The sequence below is a fragment of the Mesoplodon bidens genome (genome assembly GCF_964165515.1).
Source record: "Mesoplodon bidens genome assembly, chromosome: Y".
In the NCBI taxonomy this organism is placed as follows: Eukaryota; Metazoa; Chordata; class Mammalia; order Artiodactyla; family Ziphiidae; genus Mesoplodon; species Mesoplodon bidens.
The window spans coordinates 16,594,041-16,617,265 of record NC_138180.1 but is presented as its reverse complement, the minus strand read 5'-3'; the positions used below and the strand labels follow the sequence as shown (position 1 = coordinate 16,617,265).

At 40.6% G+C, this 23,225-nt stretch overlaps 1 protein-coding gene across 1 annotated transcript in view; it reads left to right on the top strand.

Annotated features, from left to right (window-relative positions):
• Positions 1–23,225, top strand: part of LOC308609748 (putative helicase senataxin) — a 61,470-nt gene that overhangs the window by 33,181 nt on the left and 5,064 nt on the right. Inside the window, exons 11-22 of the mRNA XM_081223459.1 lie at positions 926–1,158; positions 2,219–2,386; positions 3,068–3,218; positions 8,387–8,488; positions 8,678–8,793; positions 9,992–10,063; positions 11,762–11,911; positions 13,088–13,195; positions 16,464–16,651; positions 17,273–17,365; positions 19,053–19,217; positions 22,675–22,773. Of these exons, the coding sequence (XP_081079585.1) occupies positions 926–1,158; positions 2,219–2,386; positions 3,068–3,218; positions 8,387–8,488; positions 8,678–8,793; positions 9,992–10,063; positions 11,762–11,911; positions 13,088–13,195; positions 16,464–16,651; positions 17,273–17,365; positions 19,053–19,217; positions 22,675–22,773 (1,645 nt within the window). The remainder of the gene's footprint in view (positions 1–925; positions 1,159–2,218; positions 2,387–3,067; positions 3,219–8,386; positions 8,489–8,677; positions 8,794–9,991; positions 10,064–11,761; positions 11,912–13,087; positions 13,196–16,463; positions 16,652–17,272; positions 17,366–19,052; positions 19,218–22,674; positions 22,774–23,225) is intronic.

The window sequence follows — 23,225 nt, the reverse complement described above, 5'->3', positions numbered from 1 at the left end:
GCCTCTTAAGTTGTCTTCTTGTGCTTTTTCCATTGCAGTTTATTCTTCATTCGCGATAAGTGATTCTTTTAATGTGTGACTTAGCGTGTGTCACTTACCTGCGCGGAGCTGTCCCGTGCTCTTGACCTGACTCAGAGTCATGTTCAGAGTGGTTAACTGCAGAGCCCTCTGAAGTGTAGCTGCATTTACCATCTTGGTCTTCTAGCTCGCTTCTCCCTGCTTTTCCTTCTAGCCATTCTGGCCTTCTCCCTGTTGTGAAAATAATCCAGGCACCTTGCTGCCCCATTGTCTTTGCAGTTGCTGATTCTCTGCCTGTAACCCACTTTCCCCGGTTACGGGCATGGCTCACTCACTTAATGCCATGGCTCTGCTCAAATATCATATCAGGAAAACCTCCCCTGACTCTCCTGTCTACAACAACACTCCCTCACAACCCTCATCACTTCCTCATCCCCCTTCTCGGCTTTCTTCCTAGCACTTACCATCACCTGACATGTTTATTTGCTTATCTGCCCCCTTCTTCTAAAAAATAAGCCTCCAGAGGACAGGAATGTTGCCTGGTTCTTAGGAGGCAGTCAGTAGATACTTACTGAGAAAATTATTTAAATGATGTATAAAAAACATGTTACAGGGCTTCCCTGGTGGCGCAGCAGTTGAGAGTCCGCCTGCCGATGCAGGGGACGTGGGTTCGTGCCCCGGTCTGAGAAGACCCCACGTGCCACAGAGCGGCTAGGCCCGTGAGCCATGGCCGCTGAGCCTGCGTGTCCGGAGCCTGTGCTCTGCAACGGGAGAGGCCACAACATTGAGAGAGGGCTGCATACCACAAAAAAAAAAGTTACAAAACACCTTGTTCTGAATAACCTTTTTAACTGGACACTGTTATTCACTGGTAACTGAAATTGCTTTTTCTCCTTCTTGATAATAGTGCGTAATGGGAAATCTGAGTGTTCCCTTTCCATCCAGACTCAACATAATTTACCAGTCAATTTAAATGAATTCGTGAAATGTCTTGTAATCAGCTCTCTGGTGACTACACAGAGGAAGTTGAAAGCCATGTCTTTGCTGAGTGGTCGGAACCAACTGGCCAGAGCCGTTCTGAATCCAAACCCCATGGACTTCTGTACAAAAGATTTACTAACAACAGCATCTGAGAGAATTGTGAGTGACAGTCATTTGATAACAGGGAAAGTCAGAACATTTCATGTCAAGATGTTAAAGCATGTTATTTTTATCTGTCACACATTCCCTGTTGTCTACAACAAAGACATAGTCACCATGTGTGCCCAGTGACGTTTTTAGTGCTTAGTTTTCTTTAATATTGCAAAGTAGTTCTTTGTGTTAAGTTAGTCAGCTTACCTCAGGAAAAAAGGTAGAGTCCAAAAAGGAATTGAAAACATGCTTGCAGAGCAGCATTAAAATGTGAGGTGAACATCCTACTTAACTGTTTGTTAGATAATTAAATACAGGAGTAAGAGGAGGTTTAATGGAATGACTTTTGCATTTGAATGATCAGTGGAGCATTGACTGGTACTGTTGTCAGTGTGACGACGAAGTTGTGATTTTTGTGTGAACACATATTTCTCATTGTTGTAAGAGTTGGGTGTAAGTTCCAGGAAATTAACACAGAGACAGGCGGAAGGAAAGGAATGTTATTTGAACCCCTGTCTTGTGTTAGGACTTTCATATGCATTTTCTCAGTCAGTTCCCACCCTCTAAGGAATCCCAGATTTAATGATTGTCAAAGCCTGAAGCCCAGAGAGGTTAGGAGTTTAGAGACCTAGCGTTTGAGTGAAACTGAGGTGTAGACTCAGATCTGACCCCAAATCCCTGTTGTTTTGACTGTATCACTTGTGTTAGGAAAGGAAGTCTTGGAATGTTTTTACTGTCTAAAGAGAGGATTGACTAAAATGGGAAGAACCACGGAATAAAGAGAAGAAAAGTACAAAACAGTTTATTGTGATCATCTTTATAAGAATCACAAATAAAAATATAGTTGTTGTGGTTGTAGGTGGACTGAGGCCTGTAGACTCATCAGTAGCTCTTTCCAGTAGTGAAAGTGGTTCTTAGATTAAGGGTCATTTTGGGGTTTTGCCTGATCATCACCAAAGCTTCTGTCTGACAAAGGTCAGCAGCAGTTCAAACAGATGTCTTCCACTCTCTCGCTCTCCTGTGCCATCCCAGGAAGAACCGCTCGTTCTCACTAGTGTCTTTTGTATAGATTGCCTACCTAAAAGATTTCAATGAAGACCAAAAGAAAGCGATAGAAACTGCATATGCCATGGTGAAACACTCCCCAGCAGTTGCCAAGATCTGTCTGATTCATGGACCACCCGGGACAGGAAAATCAAAAACCATTGTGGGCCTCCTGTACCGCCTACTGACAGAGGTAGAGTGTGCACGAGGGCATCTGTGCCCTTAATTGAGTATGTTGTTTTACTTTAACGTGTAAATAAGTACTAAAGTGTGTTTTTCCCTTCACTTCTGTGTATCTTTTTGATACTGTGTGGAACTATATCAGATAAAGCGGTAGCAGAGGTAGAGAAGGTTATAAGAAATAAAAGGAACAGAAAATGTTATCTTGTGTGAAACTAATTCTATGGGCTAGAATAGTGGTCTTCGGGCTTTATTATAGGTCACGGCTAATCCCAGGAGACAATCTTGAATGTATTCCTGGGTTACATTTTGGATTGAACATTGAATAAAATAAGTGGATAGTAAGGTAAGGCTCAGAGAAGTTAGATTTTATGCCAGAGTAATTTTTTTTTTTTTTTCGGGCACACCATGCGGCATGTGGGATCTTAGTTCCCCGACCAGGGATCAAACCTGGGCCCTTGGCAGTAAGAGCACTGCGTCCTAACCACTCGTTGGCCAGGGAATTCCCGGCCAGAGTAATTTTTTAACATCAGTGTAAGATGTAGGTGCTTTTATTTACTTTTAACTATTTATTAGGGGAACTTTCAAATATATGTGACAGTAGAGAAGAACTATAACACTGCACAATAGAGCTTATCAGTATTGTTTGTTTTTTTTTGTTTGTTTGTTTATTTGTTGCAAATTGTCGAACCAGAAGAGGGGGCATTCAGATGAGAACTCCAATGCCAAAATCAAACAAAACCGTGTCCTTGTGTGTGCACCTTCCAATACAGCTGTTGATGAACTTACGAAAAAAATTATGCTTGAATTCAACGAGAAGTGTAAAGACAAGAAGAATCCTTTAGGTATGATACTTATGTGGGCTTTTCATTTGTTTTTGTTTTCAGTGTTTAGTGTGGTAACTTTGAATGACAAAGAGCAAGCCAGTTCTGGTCATTTTTTCTACTTGAGGCTGTGGCCCATGTGTACTTACTGCTTTGTTTACTGAATATTTTGGAGCATTTATTCTGTGTCAGGCCCTGTGCCGTTTGAAACACCTTAGAGCAGCCCTTGATTCAGTTGTGTAGGGGTTAGGGAAGACTTTTAGAGGAAATGATATCTAAGATGAAACTTGGAAGAGCAATGAGGAAGTGAAGTGGGGAGAGGACTCTGGTGGAACTTACTGTACATAAAAAGGACCAGAAGCCAGAGAACCGTGGATGGTTCAGTCTAGCTAGAATATAACGAGGTCCACCAAGGCAAGGGCTTTTAAAAATGTGTTCATTGTAGTAACCCCCGTGCCTGGAACAGTGCCTGGCACTCAGTTGGGACTTAGTAGATGTTTAGTGACACAAAAGCTAGAGCAGTCATCACTTATGGTTACCGAGTGCTCACTATGTGTCAGTACTCAGAGTAATCCTCTGAGCCATGCAATAAATAACCTATCTACATTTTATAGGCGGAGAAGCTGAGGAGTTGAGATGTAAAGTATACCACAGGGACAAGTCTTTTCAGTACAGTTGACAGATTGAAGAGCATTGCCACCGAGGATTCGGAATGCTTGAGCGAATGTGTAAAGTCATTTCTGTGCCCTTAACCTTAACACCTCCTCTCACACCAGCCATCCTGAGTGGCGTGGTTATGGCTCTGGGTCGGGCTGCTCTTCTAAGCACATGTATCTCGTCTTCCCTAAGCAAATTTTATTTTCCTTGATGTTACCTGGCAGTGACCTAAATCAGTTAAGATTCAATTAGGCTTCAAATAATAGACACTCCAACTACAGTGGCTTAACTATGATAGAAGTTTATTTCCTGCTTACTCAGAAGCCCAGAGATGGGCAGCTGAGGGATGATACTGGCGTGATGACTCTACTTCCGAGTCTTCAGAGACCTAGGGTCTTTCTACCTTGTTGCTGCACTACGTGGGACCCCCCCACTCCTTAGTGCACCTCATGGTCAGAAACAGCTGCTCCAGCACCAGTAGTCCCATCTAGCAAGTGCAAGGAAAAAGGGACAGATATACTAGCTGTGCTTTAAGGAAAGTTCTGAGACGCTGCCAGTAGCACCTCTGCTTATTTCCTTTTGGCCAGAACTCAGTCCCGTGGCCACACCAGCTGCAGGAGCAGCCAGGATGTGTCGTCTGTCTTCGCAGGGATCACACATATTTCCCCTTTTATTGCACATGTATTAGCTACATCTAGAGGTCATTTGCCTTTAAAACTGAAAATGCATTGTGAACGGCAACTTTTCTACTCACCATTATGTTTGTGAGAACTATGACTTTATGTATCGCTGTATATGGATACGGTCATTCATGTTAACTGCTATAGGGTGTCTCATCTATGAGTGCACAGTTCATTCGTTATCCATTGATAGAAATGTAAGTTCTTTCCCTTTTTTTTTTTTTGTTATTTCAAACTTAATTCCTGTACTTGTGCCTGTTTCTCCAGTGCAGGATGAAAACGTTTACTGCCGTGACTGAGTTGTATTGTGTTGTACTGTACAGCAGCTGAAGGGAGTACACTGGAGTACTGTGTTCTTACTCACGTCTCCTGAGTATTCATACAGGCTGCTAGGGCAGTGCTTTCACACTGTGGCTTGTGACCAGTTAGTGGATTGTGAAATCAGTTTAGGGAGATCAGAACCAGCATACTTACACAAGATAAGATAGAACAGAAGAGAACAGAAAAGATTAGAGTGTAGGTAGTGAGGGGTAAAGTATTGTTTTGTGAAACCTGTTTTATTGTTGAGGTATGAGTGTACTGGCTTTCAATGTGAAGTGTACCTCATACTATAGATCACGGTCAAAAGAGTTTATAAAAACACTGGTCTAGTGTATATATACCTAGAAATGAGAATGCTGGGTTGAAGGATTTGTGCTGATTCTAGATAGTGCCCGGTTCTGCTCCAAAGTAGTTGTATCAAATTATACAACCGAGAACAGTTCCCGTGTGGTTTTCACTTTCCTTTCCCTGAGGGAGGGTAATAAGCCCTTTTTCAGGTGTGGGCTGACAACACGAGAAGGCTGGGACGAAGGTGGCACAAGTGTAGTGTCTAGGTTGGATTTTTAATATTTTTGTTAGAGAGAAAATGACATCTCTTGTCAGTAAAGACGGCTTTTTTCTTCTTATTCAGTACTTTCATTTTTGCTTCTTTTCACTATGTCCAGTGGTCCTGGGTGTCCTTTACAGAAATACCTTGGACATCTCACCATTAAGTGTGATGTTTGTTCCTGGGGTTTGGTATATACGCTTTTATCAGGTTAAAAAAGTCCCCACCTAATTAGAGTTTTTTAATGAATGGGTGTTGAATTTTACTGCATGCAGTATTTTTTCCTTCATATACCCCTCCCCCTCACCATATGGCAGTGCAAGCACAGAGTCCTAACCAGGGAATTCTGCTTTTCTTTTCTTTCTTTCTTTCATTCTTTCTTTTCTTTCTTTTCCTTTCCTTTTTTTTTTTTTGTGTGTGGTACGCTGGCCTCTCACTGTTGTGGCCTCTCCCGTTGCGGAGCACAGGGTCTGGACGCGCAGGCTCAGTGGCCATGGCTCCCGGGCCTAGCCGCTCCACGGCATATGGGATCTTCCCGGACTGGGGCACAAACCTCTGTCCCCTGCATCGGCAGGCAGACTCTCAACCACTGCGCAACCAGGGAAGCCCCTTTTCTTTTCTTTCTTTTCTTCTTTCTTTCCATACCCCGAGGCTTAAGGGATCTGAGTTCCCCGACCAGGGTTTGAAACCAGGCCCATGGCAGTGAAAGTGCCGAGTCCTAACCACTGGACTGCCAGGGAATTCCCTACAATGCTTTACTAATTTGAAAATACCTTTGATTCCTAGAATAAGGTCTGCTTGGTTGTGTACTATTATTTTTTTACCACATTGCTGGATTGCTATTGATTTTTTTAACTGACGGCAGCCTATAATTTTTCTTTGTCATATCTTTGGTTTTAGTATTGAAGTTATACAGACTTTAAAAATGAAGTTATACAGGGCTTCCCTGGTGCCGTAGTGGTTGAGAGTCTGCCTGCCGATGCAGAGGACATGTGTTCGTGCCCTGGTCCGGGAGGATCCCACGTGCCACAGAGAGGCTGGGCCCATAAGCCATGGCGGCTGAGCCTGTGCGTCTGGAGCCTGTGCTCCACAATGGGAGAGGCCAGAGCAGTAAGAGGCCCGTGAACCACAAAAAAAAAAAAAAAAAAAAAAAGAATTTATACAGACATTTATTTGGGATGTTTCATATATGACAGGGAATTACCTGTTACTTGAAGGTTAATTTGTTTTTAGTGTTGTTTTTTGGGGGGCTTCTTGTTTGTTTGTTTTTTGTCTGTTTTTTGACAGATGGGTAAGTTTCTGTGTGCTGAATGTCTTTAATTGTTGGTTTATTCAAGTTTTCTACATTTGAGTGAGTTTTGCTAATTCATATTATTCAAGAAAAATCTCCACTTCACCTTAGGTTTTCAAATATATTGGTATAACATTGTTCACTGTATTCTCATTTTTAAAATCTCAACTGTATTTTGGTTGGGTCACCTTTGTCATTCTCTGTATTATGTGTTTAGGCTCTAAGTCCACATGTGGCATGGGCCTATAGTTGGAAAGTCCTAGAAGAGAGTTTTTTTTCCCAGCTAAGCCCAGGCCAAGATAGATTCATGTCGTTTTCATCCCTCCACCTCTTCCATGCCCTCTTGCTTTCTAGTGGACGTTAAAATCCAAGCCCCCATTATACAATTTCTATATGTTGATTGGAATGGTAGTTTTGCTGATGTAGATATTTGTCAAACTCTGTAGAACTAAGGATTTTTAAATCTCTGCATTTGATTGTATGTAAATGAAAAAACAAACACCTAAGCATCTAGAGAGTGACCAGCCCTCACCCTGTTCCCTCCAGGGAAGCCACAGCAGCTCAGGGGCTTTCACCTCTGTTTTTCACCTTTCTCTTTGTTTTTGGCCCCTAGGAATTTCTCTTACATCCTTCTGAGCTCACCCTGCAATTTAAAGGATGTCTGTTTTAATTTCTGGAGCATTTTTAGATGCTTATAGTGGCTATAAATCTCATCCACCTTTCTGGTAGAAACACAAGTTAGCAATTTTGACACCTTCAAGTAAATGTTGGTCAGAGAAGATGGCTTCAAATTTTAGAAGAATGAGCTGAACTAGGAACAAAAATATGTGTGAACAGCTGTATAATGAGTTCATTTATTCATTCAGTGTATGTTTATTGTACTTACGTGCCAGCTGCGGTTCTAGGCTGTGACCAAAACAAAACCTGGTTCTTATGGGACTTGGATTCAGTGGAAGGAGATAGCAAACAAGTATGTGATGTGTCAGATTGGGATAAGTGCTAATAAACGCTGCATGATTGCTATAGTTTAGTAGTTCAGTGAAGCAGTGGGAGACTTTTAGATTAAATAATATCTGAAATGTGCTAACCTAAAATTAAAATGTGGTTAATAAACCAGTTAAATGATGCTGACAGTTTTTGGAATTACCATATTCCAGAATTTCCAGCATCTTGTGTCCCTTAGATCCTGGAGTGGCATTGTGATGTGGAACAGTGTTTCAAAACCGTGGTTCTCAGTATTCTGCAGAAAAGCATTTGATGGTCCTGTAAGATTCTGTTTGGGGAATTCAGACCTGCATTAATAGAGAAAAGTCTTCATCTTCGAAATATCCTATGGTCAAGAAATTTGTTTTATTTTCACTCGCCATTTCCCAAATACATTTTACCATGGAGTGATGTATAGAACATAGTTTGAGAAGCATTAGTGTAATAGAATCTCAACTCTGCAGTGTACTGCTTGTGCAACCTCAGTAGCTTTTATTAGGTGGAAATAAATTCTTGCCTTATAGGATTCTTATGAAGCAAATCTAAAAGAATGTGTGTGGAACCTCTAGCGCAGTTCCAGGTATTTGGTTGATTAATAGTTCATGTTAGCTCCTTTCTCTGATTGTTAATATATTTGCTTAGAAATAATTATTATGTACAGAAATTGACAGCATTCTTATTAACCTCTAAGTGTGACTTCTATCAACAGGAAACTGTGGAGATATAAATTTAGTACGTCTAGGTCCAGAAAAGTGTATTAATACTGAGGTCCTAAAATTCAGTTTGGAGAGCCAAGTTAACCACAGAATGAGTAAGTACTGAATAAAGGTATATATAAATTGATTTCTGTTTCTTTTTGTATGGTAGAAAATGGCATGGGCATTAAAGGTAATTTGGAGACCCTAGAAGTAGTCTAGTTTTGAAAGCTAGTTTTTCTTCTCATTTGTATGCATATGTGTGTATTTGTTAGAATCAACAGCTTTTTATCTTTTTTTTAAAGAAAAAGACTTACCTTCTCATATTCATGAGATTCACAGAAGAAAGGAATTTCTAGATCATCAACTAGCTGAACTTTCTCGCCAGCGTGCTTTATGCCGAGGTGGAAGGGAACTACAGGTATCTAAACATGTCTTGATCAGTGTTTTTTAAAAGCTCATAGATAAACTAGTTGGTGAGTATTTGATGCCATTCTTTCATTGTGGAATAGCATAATTTGTGTACAAAAATGTACACAGAGATGGTATGCCTTACATTAGGGGTTAAACTTTTTTTAAAAGAACAAGATAGTAAATATTTCAGACTTTGCAGGCCACGTGCAGTCTGTTTTAGCCACTGAACGCCACTGTTAATAGCATGAAGGCAGAGTAGATAACACGTAAGTGATGCCCCAAGGGTTGGCCTGCTTAAGCAGAAAGCGTACCTGCAGTACTCTGAACAGAACTGAATCATACACACTATTAAGAATTTATTGGACTTCCCTGGTGGTCCAGTGGTTAAGAATCTGCACTTACACTGAAGGGAGCTCAGGTTCGATCCCTGCTCAGGGAACCCTAGTTCCTCATGAGCATCCCTCATGCTGCACAGGGTGGCCACAAAAAATAAAAGAATTTATCAAATTAGCACCTACTGATTGAAGCATGGGGTGCTGGTTGTCGGGTTGCTGGACAATGAGCTGATGTTTAAAAACAGACCACAAGAGAAAGCGAAATAGAGAAGTTTATTTTCACAGGTCTTGAGGGAGGTATAAGGCATGTCTCGTGGGGCATGACAGGCAGGTCAAGGGAGAGTGCAGACAGAGAGAGGCAGGCCCTGGCGCACATGTCATGATCAGAGTCCATGCGTGGAGTACTTTGGGGTTCCCAGGCTAGGGCTGGATTGGCCAATTTTAACTGAAAGAGCAGGGTTTTGGTAAGTAGCTTAGAGGGTCTCTTATCTAAAGGGCATATAAGGGGAAGGCACTGGATGGCAGAGGAGACTGTTGATCACAAGAGCTTATGTTGGCTGGTGGGCCGGTGACTCCACGGGCTGCCATCTAGGGCGTGCATGTGTGTGAAGGGGCCTAGTGTTAGTTTGGGGTCTCTGCAGGCTGCTTGGCCAAACAAAATGGATGCCAGGGCATCAGTACCATGGAGTAGCTTAGCTAAACTCTGACACACAGCAATACAGAAAGACTGGTATAGAGAAAACACACTGGGTGAATCAGTTTTTCATTGGTAAAGTACTGGCTCACCCTTTTGAAATGTGAGGCAGTCCATTGGAAAGCATTTTAAAATGCTTAATTTAATTTTAATGATGGCATTCTGATTTTTTCCAGAGGCAAGAATTAGATGAAAAAATGGCCAAAGTTTCACAAGAAAGGCAGGAGCTTTCTTCTAAAATTAAAGAGGTAAGTAGTTCACGTGTAGCACTTTACTGGTATTACTTTTTCTTTTTTAAAATTATGAAATAGTTCAGACAACCTGTGGTCTTTTCTCAATTACATTTAAAAATTTGGGGGAATTCCCTGGCTGTCCAGTGGTTAGGACTCTGCTTCCATTGCAGGGGGTGTGGGTGTGATTCCTGGTCAGGGAACTAGATCCCATGTGCTGCAACTAAGAGCCCGCATGCTACAACTAAAAGATCCCTCATGCTGCAACTAAAAGATCCCACACGCTGCCGGGAAGATCCCACATGCCACAACTAAGACCCAGCGTAGCCAAATAAATAAATAAATAAGTAACTATTTGAAGATACAGGAAAAAAAAAATACACATCTGAATTCAGGTAGAGTGACAGTGGCTGGGATGTGGCCCAAGAAATATAAGCACCTTTTTTCTCAGTTTTTGGCTGAAAGCATACACTCCTTTTACTTGTTTCTGATCACAAAAAATCCTTCTATAACATGTATAACTTTTCCCAGTTTTCTTTGGATATAAAAATATCAACTAACATTTATATTGGTCAAAGCTAGAATGAGCCAGGTGTGTACCCCATCACCAGCATGCAGCCCTTAATGAAATGAATTGGCGGTCAGGGAAAGAGAGGGTAATACTCAACCGGTAATGGTATTTGTATTTTTGAGCTGTGGTTTTCCTCTTGAATGTATTATTGACCTTCTCTGTGTGGCTAAATAAATATAATTGAACTTAATGTGTATTTCCACTAGCAGTTTGTTTATTTAAATCAAAAGTTATGTGGAAAGCTTTTTATTAAAACTTTAAGCTGAGCCCAAAATTAATCTTCCCACATTTAAGGATGAAGTCCATGTTTACCTGTATTATGGTTTTTGCCGCTGATCACATTGTTCTGTGGGCCATTAAATTAATTGTCCTTGGCAGTTTTACTCATTAGATAGCTGAGAGGAGAGGTATGTGACAGTTAACATGTGAGCACCAGAAGGCCACAGTTGCCACCCTCTCTTCACATACATGCCTTGGCCTCCATGGTTGAATCTATCACATGTTCAGGGATGATTCACGACAGCTTTTTCAGGAGGGGAGATAGGCTACCTGAATCTATGATGAGAGTACTAGTTTATTAATTTGAACACTGAATGATATGCATTGTGAGGTGTCATTCATACTGTTAGTCTCCATCACAGTTTATTCCATTATAGTCTGGACCAAGGTTGTTGGATTCCACTGTGGAACTAGAATGCTTGTCAGTTTCACAGGCGTTTTTGTTGGTACTATCCCTTATAAAAGAACAATATTACATACTTAAAAACTAACAGCAAAGTGTATGTTCAGGCTTAGTTCTGATCCTGGTTTTACTCAGATAATTGCTTCACAACTCAGTAGAATTACTTAATCTTTGCTTATTCTGATACCTTCCCTCATACGTCAGGCTGTAAGAATTGTAATCCACTTCGACCAAATTAAACCTGAATAAATTTTTCTTAATGTGCTTATTATTAACTCATGTTCTGAGATTAGACTCCACTGCAAAGTGTTCTTTCTGGTGGCTTCTGATTATCTTGAATGTTTCTTCTCTTTTCTAGGCTTGAGGTTCCTACCTAACATTTACTAGACATTATTCTGCCACATAATAAGTGTAGTTAAGAATTTATATACAACTGAATGTTGATGAACTTTTATTCTCTTAGGTTCAAGGATGCCCACAAAAGACACAGAACATCATCATCTTAGAGTCCCACATCATCTGCTGCACACTGAGCACGAGTGGTGGTTTGCTGCTCGAGGCTGCTTTCCGTGGGCAAGGGGGTGTCCCCTTTAGTTGTGTCATTGTTGATGAGGTCAGTAAGCAGTCGGCCATACAGCTTTGCTAGGAGTAAGGAGTAAGTCTTAGATGAAGAGTGGCTGCCGAGATGTTGACAAAGTGGTCTTTGCATCTGATTTTGACCTGCCATTACATATGTATTCTCTTATGTTGAAATACGCTGCTAATGACCCACCACGATGAAAATTGCTTTTTCAGTATCGGGACTGTAGTCTTAGAGATTCCTGATTGTTCTTCATAAAATCCCTCCCAAGGATTATTCTAGCTCCTGCTTGGGATATCTCTGGTTACCTTTTTTTTTTTTTTTTTTTTGCGGTACGTGGCCCTCTCACTGTTGTGGCCTCTCCCGTTGTGGTGCACAGTCTCTGGACGCACAGGCTCAGCGGCCATGGCTCATGGGCCCAGCTGCTCCGCGGCATGTGGGATCTTCCCGGACCGGGGCACGAGCCCGTGTCCCCTGCATCGGCAGGCGGACTCTCAACCACTGCGCCACCAGGGAAGCCCTCTGGTGACCTTTTGAAGCATTTTTAATATAACTCTGGACAGCTCTGAGCCACCGTATTTTCAGCTAACATCTTTATTTCTACTTCATTCATTGAGCAAACATTTATTGGGTACCTACTGTTTGCCAGAATGTAGAGCCAGAAGACAAAAGAGATGGAAAATGAGGTACAGAGAACCCATCCAGGAGATCCAAGATCCAGTATTCACCAAAACGAAGGAATAGAAAAGGTGGAAGTGATGAAATAATTGAAGGAAATGCCATTGAATTGAAAAGAAGCTTGAGTCTTGCAACTGAAGCGGCCTACTGAGGAGCAAGGAAGAGAGAGGGGGTGGGGCACACAGACACACAGTCCCCCCAGGCATGTGCCCAGCAGGGACAAAGAAGACAAACTGGGGACATGACATGGCCCTTCTTGCTTATGGGCTGCTTCCCAGGTGGTAGTGGCACCTGAGTGGTGGCTGACTTCAAAACGTGTGTGGGTCTTTTTCCCCCGCTTCGGCATTTAGAATGTTTTTGTTGTTTTGTTTTCTAACCAAAGGAAGTTCTTATTTTTGATCTTTGGTGCAGAAGGAGAAAGTGTATGTTTCTGAATGGTTAGGACACTTGTGAATTGGATAGACTGTATATGGATAAATAAATAATAGAGATAATTCTGATTATGTCTCCATTCTGTACTCTCTTACCAAGGCCGGACAGTCTTGTGAAGTTGAAACTCTTACTCCACTCATACATCGTTGCAACAAGCTCATCCTTGTAGGAGATCCTAAGCAGCTCCCTCCCACAGTCATTTCTATGGTATGTTTTTTCACATTCGTGTTGCTTTAAAGTGGTAGGGGCTTGTTTGGGTTTTTTTTTTTTTTTTTGGGGGCGGCGGGGCGGTCTTTCTTGGATCATCATCTCTTATTTGCAAGGATAAATAGGGAATGGCTGAGAAAAGAGAACCACTGTTGAGAGCCTTCATAGTGAAAGTCTCCGGAAATGTTCCTTTGTTCATAATGTGCTTATGTGTGTGTGACAGGAGCAGTGTGAGTGTCACAGACCAGAAGTTTAGGAGGAGGATGTCCCATGTGCAGTGGGCTGTTCCTTTGGGAAAGGCAGTGTGCAGCTGTTCTAAGGGCTGTATCTGATTTATTTTAGTAACATAAACACCAAAAGAATAATAAAAGAAAAACTTTAAAAGCAGGGAATAGAATCCAACCTCCTGATTTATCTTTCAATATGTGCAAATTTGAGGAAAACAGTATAAAGAGAAATTATTCTTACAGTAACGTTTTCAATTTTAGGATTCTGTATCCTATAGCACAGGAAAATGCCGGTGTCCCTCACATCCTCTGAAAGGGAAGGTGGTGAAAGGAAAGAGGTTGTGGGCTGTGCTTGTGGGAAGATGAGCACCAAAGTTGTGGTTCCCTTCACTTCGTTTCTTAAATCTCACTAAAGATGGCTCCTAGAAATGCACAGCAGAATCAGGATTCAGATGTTTTGGGTAATCTTCATAGGTCTAGATGACGGTTTTGAAGTTTAATGAAATTTGAGCATTTTACTGATACATAGATTATTTGTACAAATATAGAGTAGTGGCTGCATAAACTGTCCCAGAGAACAGACCATTTTCACAGCATTTCTGTTACGTTATGGAAAGAAAGCAGGTTTTTTTGGTTAGTATTGTTTTTGACTTTGGAATCATCAAAATGATAGTGCAGTTCTTTGACGTCTGAACACTCGTGCGTGACTGTTCAAGGGAGTAGCCTAGGAGCGCCCATGTCCCTGAGTGAAAACCTTGTCCATAGGACAGAGCTGCTGTGGGGGGTTCTGCTTGTGGAGACCTAGGAGGAGCCAGCTCTGCCCTGCATTCCTTGAATAGTTGCAGTATTTCAGAAACCTACTGATTTAACTTCCTGAAGGGCCTTAGCACGTGGTTAGTGAAAAGGGTTGTCGATAGGCCTCAACTTCACTGTCTCCTTTGGTGATTGATTAAAAACAGCAGAAATGAGAAAAATCCATTTGGGCTTTTCTTATTGTTGCAAAAATAATAGAGGCTTATTGAGAAGATTCAGAAAATAATTACAAAGTTAATTTTCTCAGCATGCCTTTCTAACCCTAGGGATAAGTACTATGAACAGTTTAGTGAGTATTTGAACAGTTTGTGGGCATGTGTGTGTTGACTTTTTTTCAGTCTGTGTTCATTGAGTGCCAGGCTAATTCAAGCACTGTTTTTAAGTTCTGGCGTCATGACAGTGACGAAAATTGACAAAAATCCCTGACCTCTGGCTTCCCTGGTGGCACAGTGGTTGAGAGTCCGCCTGCCGATGCAGGGGACACGGGTTCGTGTCCCAGTCCGGGAAGATCCCACAAGCCACGGAGCGGCTGAGCCATGACTGCTGAGGCTGCGTGTGCGGAGCCTGTGCTCCGCAGCGGGAGAGGCCACAACAGTGAGAGGCCCGCATACCACAAAGAGAAAAAAAATCCTCGCCCTCATGAAGCTGACATTCTAGTGGGTAACAGACAGTAAATAAGTTACTAGATTCAGAATGTCAGATGGCTATAGGGAATGTATAAATTTGTGTATATGTATGTAGGTTTTTTTTTTTTAATTTATGGCTGTGTTGGATCTTCGTTTCTGTGTGAGGGCTTTCTCTAGTTGTGGCAAGTGTGGGCCACTCCACATCACGGTGCGCGGGCCTTTCACTATCGCGGCCTCTCTTGTTGCGGAGCACAGGCTCCAGACGCGCAGGCTCAGTAATTGTGGCTCATGGGGCCAGCTGCTCCGTGGCATGTGGGATCTTCCCAGACCAGGGCTCGAACCCTTGGGTCCTGCATTGGCAGGCAGACTCTCAACCACTGTGCCACCAGGGAAGCCCTGTATGTAGGTTTTGACCTTGTTTAAAGGTGGAAGAATCAGTCTGTACCAAATTACCTTTTTTTCCAGTCAGTAAATAGATCAGGGATATATGTTCATGTCAAAACATAAAAATCTCCATCATTTTGTAGGATGGACTCAGTTTTTTTTTCTGGAAGTAGATGTGTTACCTCATATAAACCTCTTTCTTTTTTCACAGAGTGAAATAAATGAGGTTTTTTAGCTAACTTGAATAGATAAACTTTGGGGGGTATAGATGAAATTGCCAAATGTCTACTAAAAATATTCTCTTTAATTATACAAACCTATTTAATATCACATATGTAAATAATCACATATATAACTAATATAAATAAGAAGTAACGCCTGTTTTCTCCACTCTGATAGTTTGTGAAACAGGTTTATTAAAACTTTGCACATACATCTTCAACGCTCATATTGTCAACGTCACTCATAAAGATTGCATCATCCTAGTGGGTTTTCCAGAGCACATTTTTTGCTTCTAGATTATTTAAGACGTAATACTTTTTGAATCTTGATATGATGCTACCATTGAAAAGTATATCCCAAGGCACGACCGTGATAACATTAAGACAGTTTTCTTCGTTTGTCAATTAAGTCACTGTGTTTCAGATCACAGGTTTTGTAACCCTTTCTTGGATTTATGAAATCAACTTAGTTGCCTGTGTCCTCCACTAGAATGTAAGCTCTGTGACATTTGATCTTCACTGTAGACTGTCAGCACCCCAAATTTTAGCTGCTTGGTATATGATGGATGGATGAAGAAAGTGGTCTTTCAGAGGCTTATTTACAATGGCATTCATTATTTCTAGTTGTGATAGCATAGCCCAGAAATAATTGTTAAAATCTGGGTTACAGTTCTTTGCTGCTTTTATCATTGATTCTTTCAGGTGACCCCTGTTAGCACCTATAAAATAGCGACAGTTGTGGTCATTCACAAGATCACATCTCGTTCATAAGCAGTATGTGGGTTTTCTAAATAAGGGGAAAATACCTTAACTTTTGTAGTCAAGCTACATGGCTTTTCTAGGGCTGGAGTCGGAAATATCTTCTCTCTCTGAATCTTTGGTTGTTGGTAATACCTTGTACATTTGAGAGCTCAGTGATTGTTTTGTTTTTTTTTTTAATAGTGGGAAAAGTACACATGAATTCTTGCAGATTATTGTTTTGTTTTCCTCCTTTCAGAAGGCCCAGGAGTATGGCTATGACCAGTCGATGATGGCCCGCTTCTACAACCTTCTGGAAGAGAACGTGGAGCACAACGTGATTGGCAGGCTGCCTGTCTTACAGCTCACCATTCAGTACAGGATGCACCCAGACATATGTCTCTTCCCTTCTAATTACATTTATAACAGGAACTTGAAAACAAATAGGTGAGCTCTGTTCATTGCATGTTCACCTGTTTTATTTGTAGGTTTGGCTGCTTAGGAAGAATAGCTCTTTTGTTGTGCTTTTAGGTCTTGTTATTAAAAACACAAAGGTTTAATAATTTTAATTACAAAAGTCCTATTGATTGTAGCAAATGCAGATAAATGAAAAGAAAGGGATAAACCCAACCCCTATTGATACTACCCAGAAGTAATCACTGGTAACATTTTGTTATATCTACTTCCAGTCCTTGTACTATGCACATCTTTTTTTTTTTACTTTTTCTCCTTTTTTTGGAGGAAAAAAGCACACCATGCTCTACATAGTATACTGTAGCATGCATTTTTCACTTACTGTATTATGAGTAACTTTCCAATCATGATTGTTATATTTTAATTTACATGGGTCATTCTCCCTAGTACTAGAATAGAAATGAAATTCACCTGCTACCTCTCACTAAAATATGTTATTTACAAGTATTTAATTTTACTTAAAAAGAAGGTCCTTCTTGTCCTCTTAACTTTCCCTTGCTCTCTTCCACAGAAAGAACAAATAGTAATAATAATTCTAAAACATTTTCTCTTGTAATTTGACTTGCATTCTAAATGGTGGCTGCTCTTTTGTAGAATGACAGAGACCATTCGGTGTTCATCTGACTGGCCATTTCAACCCTACCTCGTGTTTGATGTTGAAGATGGTTCAGAAAAGCGGGATAATGAGTAAGTTCTCCTTTTTCTTCAGTCCCCACTGATGGTCCCAGAATTTTTGTATTGTTTCTGTTCATATTTAAATTCAAAATACTTTCCATATAAATCTCTCTGCCTAGTGCCAGTGCACAATCATTTTCTTTTAGCTGGGTTGATAACTTCACCTTTTCAATCATAAATTACTGATGTCTTTATATATTTCAGTCTTGATTTTTTTTTTCTTAACTGGGTAATGGGGGTTATGTTACCTAAAATGCGGTCAGCACTTCAGTAGATCCATGCTGAGATCCCAGCTGTGAGTAAAACAGACGTGGCCCCAGTGCAAGGCTGCTGTGGTCCAACAGGCGAGACAGACATTAACCAGGCCATCACCGTGGTGATTAATGGTTCCAGTTGGGTTAAGTATTGTGACGGATAAGTACAGATACAGTTGAATCAAGGTGTGAGGCAGAGGGTGGACAATACTTCCAGCATGTTGGATTGTGAATCAGGTGGTTTGTGAATGACAGCACAAAAGGAGCAGTGGTTGCTAATTAGCAAGCATCTCAGAGGAGCCGGGGCTTCTTGTGAGAGAATAAAGGAGGAGGAGCCCGGAGGCTGCATTTGTTAGCACAGATAGAAATGCCACCCCTGCATCATGACGTATGAAGAAATAGAAATTCCACCTCTGTGTCAAGAGAGAGCTGCAAAGCAAGTGGTGTCCTCCATGAGAATAAGATATTAGTTAATAGTGGTGGAAGGAGGGGCCCCTCAGTGAAGAAGTCAGAAATACGGAGCAGTTGGCTGGGGGGTTGCTATTCCAGAGGGACTGTGGAAGTTGTAGTGGGGTCTGTTGGAATGGAGCAGGGGATTGAGAGTTTACCGCATAAGTATTATGGAGATGGATGGTCACGGGAAGAGAGTTGGCCTGAGAGGTGACCAAATAAAGCTTTCAGGTATGGAAAAGAAAGCTAGCTGACTGGCTTGTCCGTATAGTAAGTCTTGAAATTAGAATAGTGAATATTTAAGGCTTTAAAGTGAGACAGATAAGGTAGCCTCGGGAATAAAGTTGCGCGTGCAGGGCATCCCCCAGTGTGCACACATGTTGCATTTGGTATGGTGATGAGGGAACGCATTGTAGTTCAGGAGATGAGTTGGGAGTGCAGGATGAGGCCAGCAAGGACAGAGGACGTGATCCTGCTGTAGGGCCCCGTGTTTGTTCATCTCTGGGAGCCGGGTCACATTTAGTCCGTGTGGCTGCCATCCTCTCGGTCATGTGGTGCATGATCTGCATGACCTGTGGTGGGGAATGCAGGAAGGTAGTACATCTGAAGCACTTTTCTCAGTGTGGGGAAGATAGTCAATCCTTAATGTTAGCTATTCATTAGTCATATCTTCATTATTATTATGAATACTTTCGTTCTCACTGTGGCTATCCCTGTTTTAATAAGTGAAGAAACTGGTGCCTTAACATCACGTAACTCGAACCACTTTTCTCTCCTACAACTTTGTGTTTCACTGGGCAGTTATTTTTATATTTATTCATATGTACAATATTAATGGTCATTATAACAGCCTCTTTGAATCACTGCTGACTGAATAAAGATGAAACCTACCTATGTACCCTTTACTGTAGTGGAAAACAAAGTGGAACTTAACTTAGCAATTGGGCTGCTATTAGTTTTGATGTGTTGTATTTTTTTGTTTTCATCTTATTTAGCTCATATGTAAATGTTCAAGAAATAAAACTGGTAATGGAAATAATTAAACTTATGAAAGACAGAAGAAGGGATGTTACTTTCCGAAACATTGGCATAATAACCCATTACAAGGCTCAGAAGACGATGATTCAGAAGGATTTGGACAAAGAGTTTGATAGAAAAGGGTGAGGCATCTCTATTTTTACAGAGATTTTGAGTTTTTCTGTTGAATTAAAAAGAAGAAAGAGGGGATAGAAGGAAAGAAGCAAAGGAAACTTAACTCTAGGGAGTGGTCTTAGACCCTGGTAGTATAGAACAAGGAGACTAGGACCCTGGCTCCATAGACTTGTGCTGGGAGGGAGTGTGGTTACACGTGTCGCCCCTGCAGATGGAGTGCCTCCTGCCAGTTCAAATGTCATCACCGTTACACTTGACAATGGAAGTGACTGAGAAATTCTTCAGGCCTTTACCTTTAGTTGGATGACTTGTTATCTGAATTCTAACTCTACTGAGAATCATGTATTCACATTTTCCCTTACAATAAATTATTTAACCCTTTTAGTGCCTTCATGTATAGGGTGAAGATCATGTTTTTGTCTCCTTTATACCTCAACAGTAAAATAAAAAAATTAAATATTAGAAATCCATTAACTCAAAAGTTTCTGCACCTAGAAGCACACAAAGTACCAAAATTGACTCTAGGAAAAGCCAGAAACTTTGGATAGACCTATTAAATGTAAAAAGAGTGAGTTAGTAATCACTTTCCAACAGAGAAAAACAGAGGATCAGGCTTCACAGGTGAATTCTGTCCAACATTAAGAATTAGCACCTGTCCTATGCAAATGCTTCCAAAAAATAGAAGGGAACACTTTCTAACTCATTTTATGGGGCCATTATTACCCTGATACCAAAGCCATGGAGACATCACCAGAAAAGAAAACTATGGACCAATATCCTTTATGAATATGGATGCAGAAGTTCTCAACAAAATAATGGCAGCTGAACTCAGCAGCATATTAAAAGGATTATTTACCACAGCCAAGTGGAATTTATCTCAGGAATGCAAGGTTGGTTCAACATATGAAAATCAGTCAGTGTGATATACCGTATTAAAGGGGGAAACCCCACATGATGGTGATCATCTGAATAAATGTGGAAAAGACATGTGACTGAATGCAGTAACCTTTCATGATAAAGATACTCAACAAACTAGGAAGAGAAGGGAACTTCCTCAACCTAATAAAGAGCATCTATGAAAAACCCACAGCTAACACATCATACTTGATGCTAAGATTGAAAGCTTTCCCCCTATGATGAGGAAGGATGCCACTCTCTACTCTCTCTACTTGCACTACTTCTGTGCAGCACTGTATTAGAAGTTCTATGCAGAGCAATTAAGCAAGAAAAGGAAATAAATGGCATCCATATTGGAAAAGAAGAAGTAAAAGTGTCTCTTAACAAATGGCATAATCTGGGACTTGCCTGGTGGTCCAGTGGTTAAGACACCATGCTTCCACCGCAGGGGGCATGGGTTTGATCCCTGGTCAGGGAACTAAGATCCTGCATGCTGTGTGGCCACAAAAAATCCAAAAACAAACAAACAAACAAAAAAACACACGCAAAAAGCTAACAACAATAACAACAAAAAACAAACGGCATACTCTTACATCTAGAAAAACCTAAAAAAATCTATGCAAACTACTGGTCCTTATAAACAAGTTCAGCAGAGTTGTAAGGTACAAGATCAGTATACAAAAATCAGTTGTATTTCTTTACACTCTAGAGAAGTCTGAAAAGGAAAATTTCTTAAAATTCCATTTACACTAGCATCATAAAGAACAAAATACTTCGGAGTAAATGTAACCAAAGATGTGTGAGCTCATACACAGAAGGACAAAACGTTGTTGAAAGAATTTAAAGTACTAGATAAATGTAAAGACATTTCATGTCCATGGATCGGAAGACTTAATATTGTTAAGATGGCACCATTCCCCAGGTTGATCTACAGATTCATTGTTACCTCTGTCAAAATTCCAGCTACCTTCTTTTACAGAAATGGACAAGCTTATTCTAAAATTCACATGGAAGTGCAAGAGACCCTAAATAGCTTGACAGAGAACAGTGTTGGAGGGCTCACACTTCCCTCTTTCAAAATTTACTACAAAGCTATCAACACTGGTACTGTCATAAGGGTAGACATATATAGACCAATAGAATAGAAGTGAGATTCCAGAAATCAGTCCATACATTCATGGCCAGTTGATACTCAACAAGGGTGCCAAGCCTACTCATTGGGGAAATAATAGTTTTTCAACAAATGGTGCTGGAATAACTGGATATCCACCCGCAAAAGAATGAATTTAGACCCCTGTCTCACACTGTATAGAGTAATTAACTCAAAATGAATGAGTGCTCTGAGTCTAAGAGACAAAACTATAAAACTTACAAGGAAACAAAGGTAAATTTATATGACCTCAGATTAGGCAACAGATTCTTAGATATGATACCCAGGCACCAGTAACCAAAGGAGAAGTAAATTGGCCTTCATAAAAATTAAAAACTTATGTGTTTCAAAGGACACACTATCAAAAGAGTGAAAAGACAACACACAGAGTGGGAGAAAATACTTGCAAAATATTTATCTGACAAGTCATATCCAGCATATATAAAGAACTCATACAACTTAATAAAATGATAATCTAACTTTTTAAGCGGGCAACGGATGTGAAGAGCATTTCTCAAAAGAAGATAAACAGAAATCCAACAGGCACATGAAAAGCTGCTCCACATCATTTGTCATGAGGGAAATGCAGATCAAAACCACAGTGAGGAGATATCATTTCACACCCACCAAGATGACTATCATTACAAAAAAAAAAAAAAAAAACAATAACAAGTTTTGGAAGGGATGTGGAGAAATTAGAATACTTACACATTGCTGATGAGAAACTGCAGAAAACAGTTTGGCAGTTCCTCCTAAAGTTGAACATAGAATTACCACGTGACCCAGCAATTCCACTCCTAGGTACATACCTGAAAGAATTGAGAAAGGGTTCACACAAAAGCTTGTACATGAATGTTCGTAGCAGCATTATTCATGATAGTCAAAAAGTGGAAACAACCCAAATGTCCCAAAATGGTACATAGGTAAGAAGTAAATTGTGTATCTGTACAAGCGAATAGTCAGTCGTGGAAGGAATGAAGTACTGTTACCAGTCTACGACACGGATGAACCTTGAAAACATTATGCTAGGTGAAGGAAGCCCAACACAAAAGGTCCCATATTTTATGATTCCATTTATATGAAATTTCCCATGTAGAAAAGTCCATAGAGACAGACAGTAGATTAGTGGTTGCCAGGGCCTGGGGAGGGGGAGATAGAGACTGATGGCTGATAGGCACAGGGCTTCTCTCCTGGGTGATGGACATGCTATGAAATTAGATAGCGGTGATGACTGCACACTGTAGTGAATGGACTCAACACCACCAAATGGTGTGCTTTAAAATGGTGAATTCTGTGTTATGTGAATTCTACTCCAGTTTTAAAAGATAGCACTACAAAAGTAAGAAATACTACTGTATAAATATGTATATTTAATAATTATCTTTTTTCAGCAAATATGTTTCTCTCTTCGTAAATAGGCCAGCAGAAGTAGATACCGTGGATGCCTTCCAGGGTCGTGAGAAAGACTGTATTATTGTTACATGTGTCAGAGCAAATGCCATGCAAGGCTCAATTGGGTGGGTAACTGTCATCATTGATTCTTTGCTTGTTTATGATCCAGAGTTAGATCTTTTTAATCACTGTTAGAGAATACCATCATTTGCTCTATTTTCTTATATAAAAAATTGAGTAATATCATGAAGGTTTCTTTTTTAAGTTGTGAAGTTGATCCACTGTTAGGTCTGCTTCTCTTGGTACCTTGTGTATTAACCCATGTCACAGTGTGAATCTGTTGTTTCACTTGATAAGAGTGAAACAGATTATTGAATCCAGTATATTTTGCAGGGGCATGCTCCTCTCCATGGTATGTGTCATAATTGATCTACTATCATATTTTTAGGATCTTTGAAGGCTTAAAAATCATACCATTAAAATTTCCAATATCTCATCCAAGTCAAAATAGGAAATCGACAGACAGATGCATCACTTTGAAGGAAAGCACTGGGCCTCTTGTTTGTTTGCTGTCCTT